The 11,203-nt window shown below is 39.2% G+C and overlaps 1 protein-coding gene across 1 annotated transcript in view; it reads right to left on the bottom strand.

Moving 5' to 3' along the window:
* Positions 1-11,203, bottom strand: part of dym (dymeclin) — a 53,129-nt gene that overhangs the window by 35,271 nt on the left and 6,655 nt on the right. Inside the window, 3 exon segments of the mRNA XM_032539984.1 lie at positions 5,499-5,635; positions 7,742-7,867; positions 9,962-10,034. Coding sequence (XP_032395875.1) covers positions 5,499-5,635; positions 7,742-7,867; positions 9,962-10,034 — 336 coding nt within the window.

The raw sequence follows: 11,203 nt of genomic DNA, 5'->3' as shown, positions 1-11,203 counted from the left end.
TTCTTTTTGATGTTGCCTTTCTTAAAATTTCTTCATTTCTTTAGTGTCTCATTTTATATGACTTTTTTTCTGGTGGGTTTGCGCATTTTTGTCCAGTGTGTGTTACATTCATTACACTTTTTTATATTTGTTTTACATTGATTATAGCCGTTTATTGTACAGAAAAAAAATATTTCAAGGCTGGCCTGAGAACTGTAGAGCTCCGTTTCAGTACAACAGATAAGTAGATGGAACTGTGCAGGACACAGTAATTAAAAGCAGACTGGTTGTGTATGACAACCTTCTTATAAAGTATTTCTACAACCTAGAGCTCTTCATCCTTATAGCTGATTTATGCTTCATAGGGAAATGAATGCAAAAGAGTATGTGCAGTCAGACTGATGCTATCAAGGCCAAAATGGGCACAATGGAGTCACGCACGATCATTTGCAGCACCTGAAATTTGAAACAACATAGACGGCGCCACAAAACAAAGAGAAACTGGAACTGCTGGCCAACTGGAGTTGGGTTCGTTTTTCTTGTTAGGGGAGTGATTGGGAGATGAATTTCCTACAGAGCTGCAGAAGGGCCTGTGCTTTCAGGCGTCATGACAAGCACGGGAAGCATGAACACCAAGGTACACAGATGACAGCCACTGGCTCCTCCACGTCTAGCCACACAGAAGGCATGAATCAAGCACTAGTGAGAGACTACTGAAGCTACTGAATTTGAGGAGAAGGGGAGTAGATGTGTTGCCATCTAGTGGCAAAGGATGGAAGAGCAGATAAATGTATCTGTCCAAATTTGCACACACTCTCCTTAATGTGAGAATAATGCCATCAAGTCATAACTTAGTAATTCATCAGACTGTCTCTCCCTCTCTCCAAACACGATACTCTTCTGTCCTTCTACAGCTCCGAAAGAAGTGTAAGAGAAAACAAGATCTTGATAGAGAGGGCCAGGTTCATCTCATCACTGGCACCACAGTGACTAGCCCAACAGTCCCCCCCCCACCCACCCACCACCACCTATTTTACCTTAGTGGGTGCTGTTTGTTATCCGTCTGGCTTGGTTCCCTCAGCCTGTCTGCCTGCCCACCACATAAACCCAATAATGCTATACTGCTTAGGCCTGCTCTGGCCCTGGCCAGCCGCCCAGTGGAAAAAGAGGAGGAGGACATGAAGAGGAGGAAAGGGAAGGGGAAAGTGAGGAAAAGAGAAGGTCATACACGGACACACAGTCTGGCACACTGAAATCAGAATCTGGACTTGGGGGCAGTGAAGGCATCCTACTGTGTGACTGACGACGCCACCCACACACAACACACACACACAACACACACACACACACACACACACACACACACACACACACACACACACACACACACACACACACACACACACACACACACACACACACACACACACACACACACACACACACACACACACACACACACACACACACACACACACACACCAACACACACACACACACAATACGATTTCTGTTGCAATTAGCTTTTAATGTTTGACTACGCCTTAGTTTTAGGACAGAACACTCTGTGTAGTCTTACATAATTCACCAGCATCAGACATCACTGTTGGCACAAAGTCAACTTCTATATTCAAACCAAATTATCATTACACAAATATTTGCACTCTTTCCAAATATTCGGACACAAGCTGTAAACCATCCTTTCTAAATTCACATCTTCCCCCCTGACATCTACTTCACCCAACCATGACTCGTACCAAATCCAGAAGCGTATTAACACACACGCTCCAGTGGAGGAACGTAATGTAATGATGATCATTACCTTACTTTCCTTAATAAGCACTGCAGTACTTCTTTTCAGCGGGAATTAAGTTGCAATGTACCCGGTTATATTTGAGGAAAGTTCACCGATTTTTCTGTAGCATTGATTCCCTCTATGCAGTTGCTATACGCCACAATACATTCATATTAACACAAAAGGATCACTCCTCTGTGCATATGTTTATGATCCACAATAGTACATTGATAGTTAAAAGGTTAAATGTATTTACTTTGTATTCAATATGAAATCCATAATAGTATATACTGTACATCTAGATGATTGTTTCAGATAAGAAATGGAGTAAATAACTGGAATTTCAAACAATTATTAAAAAACAAGACTATGTGACTAAATATAAATGCTAACGTGAACATATTCCCAATGACAAAGCTCACATTCTAATGTTAAGCAGGTATAATGTCCACCACCTTAGTTTAGCATGCTCACTTGTTAATTAATGCTAAACACAAAGTACAACTGTGGCTCATAGGATTTCCATTAGTTTCAGGTATTTTAGTCATAAATCAGTCAATCAAGTATTGGACAAATTACATTTCTGACCTGATGATGGCGCTAGAAAAAAAGCTAGAGGATCACCAAAGTCATTCAGATACATTATCTGGGAACCATTAATGTGTGCGCAATTTTTTGAGCCAATCCATTAACAATATTTCTCATAAAAAAATGAGAGTCTGAACTTACTGGTGGCGCTAAAGGAAAAGTCAGATTAGATTGATCCTCTTTGCACCATTAATATCCATAGAAGTGTCATGGCAACCCAGTAGTTTGTTCAATAGTTGTTGATATATTTCAGTCTGGACCAAAGTGGTGGGGTGACAGACCAAGCAGCAGACCACTAAAATGATATAATAACTCACCAGTATATATAGACATCACCAAAAGAGACAAAATCTCTGTTGTGTTTTTCCATTAAACTCTCTGGTACATGTAACATACAACATTGTGCAGAGTAGGGAGCTGAGGTGGGAAATGTGTCACAGCAGAGAAAAAAACCCTTCAGTGCAGACAGAGATGTGAACGTCTGATGAACAAAGACAGACAGAATGTGCTACTTACTTATTTACTTGCATAACACTGAATGAAATATGACATCAGACCAATACCTTGGCCAAGCGCGTGCACACGCACACAAAAACACGATTATCCAAAAAATTCACATGGGGAAACATGCTGTACAGACAATAAACAAACACACTACTCTCATAATCTCACACAAATGAAAATATATGCTCAAAGCACTTTCATCCAAACCTAATCCAAAAGCAATCCGACAAAGACATAACGTATGAAAACATTCCACAGACTTGGAAAGATTTATCAGAATCATAATAAAAAACTAGGGCTAAAACGTAAACCCAGGGTGACCAGCTTGTTTTCTGTTACATGTGCTATACTAATGAGGACCTCACAGACATAAATGTAGATCTAACAAGGTGTCTGTGTTTATGGAGCAGTCACCAGTTATCAATAGAGTAGATTGGGACCACCGCCCTTGGACTATACAAGAAGCAGAGCTGATGAGCCTCTCTACGGCAGCAATGTAAAAACATGATGATTGCAAAAGAATTATCTTCATGTTTGTCTGCTTGTAGGCAGACGGGTGACTCAAATAGTATTGTGTGTGCATGTGAGACAAAGCTACCACGTGCAAACACACAAAAGGAGCGTAGCATAGAGTAGAGCAGAATAGAAGAAAATGGATGAGAGGTAAGAATTGGAGAATAAAGTAAAGAGGAGTAGTGGAGAGAAGAATAGAGGAGAAAGAAATAGACAAAGTAAGAGTCAAGTCAAATAGAGAAGAGTAGAGCTGTGTTCAGTGGAATAAAGGAATGGAGTATAATACTGTAGAGTAGAATAGAGAATGTAAGCGTTAAGTAGAGTCAAGTTGAATAGAAAAGAAGAGTGTAGAGCAAAATAAAGTAAAGGAGAGTGGAGTGAAATAAAGTACAGTAGAAGAGTGGAGAAGAAAGGAGAGTAGAATAGAGTAAGTAAGAGCCAAGTTTAGTCAATTTGAATAGAGTAGAGTGCAGTGTAGAGGAGAGTAGAATACAGTCAAGTGAAGTCAAGCTGAATAAAGAAGAGTGTCCACTAAAGTGAAATAGAGTTGAGTAGTGTAGAAGAGAGGAGAGTAGAATAGAGTTAGTAAGGGTCAAGTTGAATAGAGTAGAGCAGAGTACAGTACAGTTAAGACAAGTAAAACAGAGTACAGTGGAGTATAGGAGGCGATCGCGGAATAAAAAGCATGTCACCACCTGTGCTATACTGACCATGACTAGTAAATAGACCTTAAAGTGTAAAATTGGTGCAGCTCCCTTTTAACTGGCTGAATATTTGCTCATGCTGCAAAGTTAAAATAATTCTACTGATACGTACTGTTACTATAGAACAACACCCGTGTATACACCCATTTTAAAAATTCTAATTCAAATGTACACTCTGCCAATCCCTGATGACTGTGTGCATGTACGAGACAGAGAGACAGAGAAAGAAAACAAGTGTTGTTTCCGAGCTCCGAGTATAAGAGCACTTGTGTCTTTGTTGGTCTGTGCGTGTGTGTATAAGGGAGGCGGCTGCAGACAGACAGGCTCTAGGGGATTACAGAACAGGGCACCATAACTCATTGGGCCGATCACTGGCTACAGACAAGCTGGGTTGAATGCAATGGCTCACTGATAGGAATCTGCCACCAACAAACGACAATGTGCATTTATCTGTGGAGGAAACCCAGCCCTATTCTCACACTAACATGCATCTCTCACTCACAGACACAGACACACACACAGACACACACAGAGAGAGAGAGACAGAGACATAGACATAGACATAGACACAGACACGCTTTCAGCATGGCTGGCGCTTTCATTTCTCAGATTAATACGTTTTCTCACTTGTTGGCTCGAAGGAAAAACATCACACTCAATTCTTTATTTTTTTAACTGTCTGGCTCTTATTTTTGTAATTTCACCATCACTCCTATAATTTCTGATGTTTCTACTCCCCAGCTTCGTTTTGATGTGTGGAGATGTAGCAACATCACTACAACAAGATGTAAGGTAAGATGTAAGGGGCTCCATAATGAATCTAAGAGGTCTCAACATGATTAATAGTATAATAATGAAGAGCGTTTATTTCTCTTACACAATATTTGCTTGACTTTGTCCTATTTTCTTTTGAAATACTGGATAGTTTCAAGCCTTGAAAGCCCCCTAAAAAAATCACTTATTTAAATGAAACAATCTTAAAAAGGAAAAAAACTTTAATTAATTAAACAGCTGACCAATCATGTCCACATAAAGGCCATAACCACTGATGTAAGCCACATAGTTTGGAAGAAAACCCATATTGACTGCATGCAAGATGTCCATTACAGTCATACAATGCAATAAAAATAACTGATGCTGGGTCTAAGTTAAACCAGGCCGCAGCTTTGCAAACGTTGTTAGGTAGCCATTTAAAATATGCGATTCATTTTTTACCACTGAAAATAAACACGAAAAATAAACGCACAAATTAAAACTGAGTATTTCTCTACTTGTATCCCAATAACTCAGCAATTGTGGTGGTGAATTAATATATATATTTAATATTAAGATTTAGGTTGCACAAATAAATGGATTTTGCTCTTTTGTTGTGGTTTAATTTGGTTTTATTTGTGTGTAAATGTGTGTACTCGTACTTGCCACCCCTGACGCCAGGCCGTAAAGCAGGCCTCCTTCCACTTTTGGCTCAAAGATGTGGGTTGGAGGTGGACATTTCTCCTGCCTGATGAAATTATAGAGCAGGGTCTTCACCAGTCGACTGGTTAAAGACAAACTGGGGATAAGAGACACAAATGGAGAGAGAGGTTTAAAAAGACAGCTGGAAACCAGGCAACATTAGGGCACACTTTCTTTGGAAGAGGTATAATATTTGAGGTCTTCCAACATTTCAGGAATTATGTGAGTGTCTATAGAACACTGAAAATGCTATTTTTTTTCAAAATAAAAGCCCAGAGGTTATTCTAGTCCTGTGGCCTTAAAAGCTGTTCCTCACCTGCTCAACAGAAATCCCAACTATATCCCACTGTATACAACCTAATTAAGAGTATGAACACAACCCAACCTTTTGATGTATTACCTTTATTAAACCTCAAAGGAAAAAAATGTTTGGCTCATTTGCCAACATTGTTGCATTTTTTGCATTGGTTCAGTTAGCTTTCATACTGCACTTTGTCAAACGCACCAAATCTAAACAAATGTCACATGGTGGAAATGGTCACTTGTTTATTGGACAGAATATCAGAGTGAAACTTGCCAACACTTCTGGTCTTAGAAATAATCGAGCAACACCCAATTTAAAACATCTTGGGGTTTGTTTCTGGTTGGAAGGCAAACAATGTAAGCAGAGGAGTGGGCGGCCCTGATGAGAGAGGGATGATGATGTGTTGTGACAAAGACAACCAGCAATGTATGCTGAGAATAGTTTATAGATCTGAAAGTTACCATCCCTTAAATCATACATTATCCTGTAAATTGTGTGCAAGGTTGATTTGCAGGCTAGTAAATGCACTGTTTTAGTTCACTCCCCGTATTTGAGTCTGATTGCTTTATCACCTAAAGTGAACCCAACTCTTGTTCACTTGGAAGTGAACCGAGATCGCCGTTTATAATTGGAACAGATTTGTTTGTTTGTTTGGTTCGCACCAGAGTTCAAATGAGCTTTCACACCACCCCAAACGAACCGGACTATCTGAAAAAATGCTCCAGGGTTGGTTTTAAATGGACCAAACAGCCAAAGTGTGAAAGCGACCTAATTATCTGTCAATAATGCCAGTGGTTGACATGTTCTAACATGTACATGCAGGTGGGTGTTTTGTGTGTACAGCCAGACAGACAGAGATCCTATTCTCAGTCCACAGGTGTCCATATCAGGTTTCAATTTCAGACTCAACTCTTTGCTGATCACATCAGCTCTCTCTAAACGAGTGACATGAATGTAATTGGCAGTATACAAGATCACATTTTTTCATGTTACACACACACAGCACTTGCTTTCTCAACTGATCAAATAGCAAAACTATTTTAGATCTGTTTTGCCAACAGTGGCTTCTTGGAAGCCTTTCTCTAGCTCAGTGGCAATTCAGACAAAATGCTCTAATTTGGGTCTTATGCTGTGAGAGCCCTAAAAGTAAATCATCCATCATCCCCTGTCCACTCATCTAAATTACACTACTCTACAATAAAATGCATTCAGTGTTAAAACACATTACCATTTGAAAGTACAGGTCAAGCTTTGATTTTACTTTTATTAGGCTAAATGCTAAAAAAAAAAGTCAAATCCAAGCAACTGTTACTCTATCTCCCCATTTTCATTGTTGCATTTTAAAGTTTCTGGTTATTATCATTTAAAAAAAATAAAAAAAATAAAATAAAAGAGACTCGCTGGTTTTTCCAGCAAAGAGATTGACTAAAAGGTCACAGTGGACACAAAGGTCTTGGTTGACTAGATTTGTTTCTTTTTTCCCCCTTTAGTACCAATTGAATGACACATGAAGACATTGTTTGGACAGGATGAGATTGTCTGGAAGCACAAAGAGTATCAGAGTCTGGATAGATGAACAGTAGGCTGGATCAGACGGTGCCATATTGGATTGGAGGAGATCCAAAATGATCTGGGCCTGCGTTCAAAAAAAAGTCGTCGACAGATTGTGGACGACCCAGTTACAGAGGCAAGTGAGAGAAACTTGTGGACATTTTAGAAAATTATTCCACCCTTATGTGTTTAATTTACATTTAGTTTTGGTTTTTTTTATGGTTAGTGTTGATGTCTTGATTAAGATAAGGGTTATGTTTAGCCATGTAGTTTTAATATTTACTGTTTGGTGATTTAAGATATTGGCAGTCTTCAGTGGAATACAAACTTGTGTGTATGTTTTCTCACCATCGTCCCTTCATAATGTGCTGGTAGATTAATCCATCTCGGAGGATGTCTTTGTGGAAGAGTTGGTAGGAGAAGAATACCATCAGCGTGGTCACTGCTTCAAACAGGATGCTGTAGGTGATGTCACTACAGGAAAAGACAGATGCATGTTGAGTTAATGTGAATACATTACACTCTTATATTACAAATTAAAAAAGGTATGAAGACAATACAAAAGACGAGAAAAAGCCAACAGATAAAAATGCCTGATATCTACGCAAGCCTGTCATAAGTCTATTTGTTCCATTATTTATTACAGAGTCATTGCATTTTGGGAAGGAGGTTATTTCCAACTTTGACAAACTATATCTAATCTGCAATGTTGTTTACACTGATATCACATTCTAAACGAGGTACAAAAGACAATGCGATTCCAAAGAGGAAAGTGGCCCCGCCACAGAGGAGTATCCTTCCATTGAAGCATGTTTGCTAAACTTAACTGTTACCTGCTTCCTGACACCTACACACGTACACACAGGGCAATGGCGTTTCTTTTCACTTTCACACAGTCATTGTGATTTACATCTTACACTGAAAAGAGTATCACTTGTGTATGTACACTCATGTCACATTTAGTGCTTCAACAAATATTTGTATTATTTCTTAATCTCGATTTTTTTCGTAAGAAATGTAAAATCCACAAAGCCCAAGTTGAGCTTGTTTTATCCGAACAACCCAAAGATTTTTTAATTTATTATGATAGAGCAGAAAAAAGAAAAATATCCACAGTTGATAAGCTAGAGCCAGAGAGGTTTTGACATTTTGATTTAAAAAAAATTCTATTAACGGTATGTCACATTATGCGTGGACAAAAAAAAAAAACTCTGATTAAAGTGTCAATATGCATCAACTGCCTAACTGGGGAAAAAAAAAACAAATCATACAAACTATTGACATCCATCTTTCCTGTGAAATGAAGCCCCAAAAGGTGCCAAAGTCTGTTAGGTTGTTGTGGGAACTAAGATTCCCATCCAAACTACAAGCACGTACAGAGGAAATGGGCCGACAGCCACAAAGTGGTGGAGGGAAGAAAAACAGGTAGGGGTCTTGAGGCTTGGAACAATGAATAGTGTTGGAATGCTGAACGCATTTACACAAGAGCAGGCGTTTGATGTCCGGAGACAACCGAAGAGAAGGAGAGAGAGAAAGTAGACGGGTTGACAAAGAGAAGGGGATTAAAATGACACAATACAGACAAAAAGGGAAAGAGAGGAAGAGTAGAAGATGCTGCGTCAAGGAAATAGCAATGGTCAGTCATGTTTCTGTGAACTTGTTTTGACACGGCAGAGGAAGACTTTGTCCACAGAGACGTACAGACTGTATATCCTTGTCGTTCTGTGACAGACTGAGTGGCAGGCAGGAGCGTTAATGAGTAAACATACTGAAATGTATTCATACTATAACTCATAAAAGCAGAGGGTGTTAGCGTGTACGCTGCCCATGGGGAGTAAAGTATGATTCCTTTTTTTTTTTTTTTTTAATCATTATGTTTCCTCCTCTCCACTCATTAGCGCTGCTCCTAATCCAACTTTCATTTTAAGCCTTTTCTCTTCTTCCAAAACAAGAAACATCTCTTAGTCATGTCCCTTTATTTTTCTTTTGTCCCTTTATTCATCATCATGTTGCCAGCTCAGAGCTCCAGCACATCAGTCTGGCTGAAGACTCTGGAAGTAAAACATATGGACGTCCAAGCCTAACCTTCTTCTTAGTTTGAACTTAATGGATTTCAGCTTCTCTTGGTTAGTGAATAGAGGAGCGGATGAGCCAGTCTAAGCACGCAAAGAAGGAGTTACACATCCAAACTTTTCCAAAACTGCGTTTCATTAAACTGCTAAATGACTAACATCCTATACACATTAACAACCAACAAACATGAATAAAAACAATGGACTCAAATTAAAAAAGGGGCTGGGCTAAGAAACTGCACAAAAATCACCAATACTGGATATTTTTAAGTGAATATTAAGCTGATAATATGATGTCAAACAAGTGATCTTGAACAATTGGCATGGTGACATTACTGTAGAAAACCTGCTGTGTAGAGAGCTAAAATGTCACTACAGTGTTGCATGCGTGACCTTTTTTGTTTATGTAAAACACAATGGGGTGTTTGATTCAACCATACACACTCATATATATCTCACACACACACACACACACGCACGCACACAGAGTACTTACAGCAGAGGCACTTCTACGATCAGGTGAATGAGGTTGGACAACAGCTCCTCCAGGAGGTCCTCGCTGCCTGTTTCTACACAAGGGGTTGAGGGACTAATTATCTGAGACATTTATGGTAGCCTCCTGTTGATCATAGTCTCTCTTTGCTCCTTCCAGGCCTCACTGTACCAATCCCCCTCTCTACCCTTCCCATCATCCATATTTCACGCTCACTGTACAGAGGAATGACACTGAGATAAATTAGCTAATTGGGATTACAGGGTATCTCCAGGGTTTGCTGAGTTAAATAGAAGTCTTTTTCAGACACTTTTAATGCCACATAGAATGCAATTTAAGACCTAGTTCGCAATCATACTGGCCCATGTATTTAAGTATGATGGAAAACCAGGAGAGACAATATGGCCTAGAACTTCTTCTTATTAAATCACAGTTCCAGTACTCCCGAGCAGTATAGAGCAATACTTTCTTAAAATATAATTACTCAACTTAACGCAAACATGGACACAGATAAGCGGCAGAAAATTAGGGATGGATTGAACAAATTAATATGATTCATCAATTTAAGTTATTCTAAAATTGACATTAGCCCAATTATGGGATGATTCCTAGCTACTGTTCCTATTGGTCTCCAAAAAAAGGATTGAACATCCAGCTGTGAGCACAATCTACTGTCGCAACAACGCCGCTTTCTTTGTTAATAGGTGTATAACGTCTCTCGACAGCAGCAATTGGACACATGAATGTTTTATAACCAGTATTACTCCCTACAGCAGGCAAGAGAAAAATACTTAAGACTTCTGCAAATTACAGTTAAGACTGTTCTGTACTGTATGTTTTTTTTTTTTTAACTTAACATAACCTGCAGACACTGTGTTTTATCTTCCCTGTACCACTTTCAACATGCTATAATTAGCTCTGTATAATTTTGCAGTGATACAAAGAGATTCTTTATAATGATCATCTAACACAGCAGATAAGGTCTATAGGCACACATTTGCAGAGTGTTTTAGTGAGGAACTTAGCTCAGACTTAGCTGAAGCCAGATGTGCAGTCAGTGGATGCAGATCCAGACTTTTAGTAACAGAGTCTCTCAGAGACAGCTGATCCAGGTCAGTAGCCAGGGGTATGTGTGCTCAATTAAAAAGCCAATTTCTTATCTCTCTTTAGGTAGGAGGGAAAGTGTTACACATTTGACCCTCGTGGCTATATTCTAATAACTCACACCGTATAAGTCTACTGGGA

The sequence above is a fragment of the Etheostoma spectabile genome, chromosome 16, assembly GCF_008692095.1.
Source record: "Etheostoma spectabile isolate EspeVRDwgs_2016 chromosome 16, UIUC_Espe_1.0, whole genome shotgun sequence".
Taxonomy (NCBI): Eukaryota; Metazoa; Chordata; class Actinopteri; order Perciformes; family Percidae; genus Etheostoma; species Etheostoma spectabile.
Note: the sequence above shows the minus strand (reverse complement) of the source record. Positions and strands in the feature narration are given on the sequence as shown.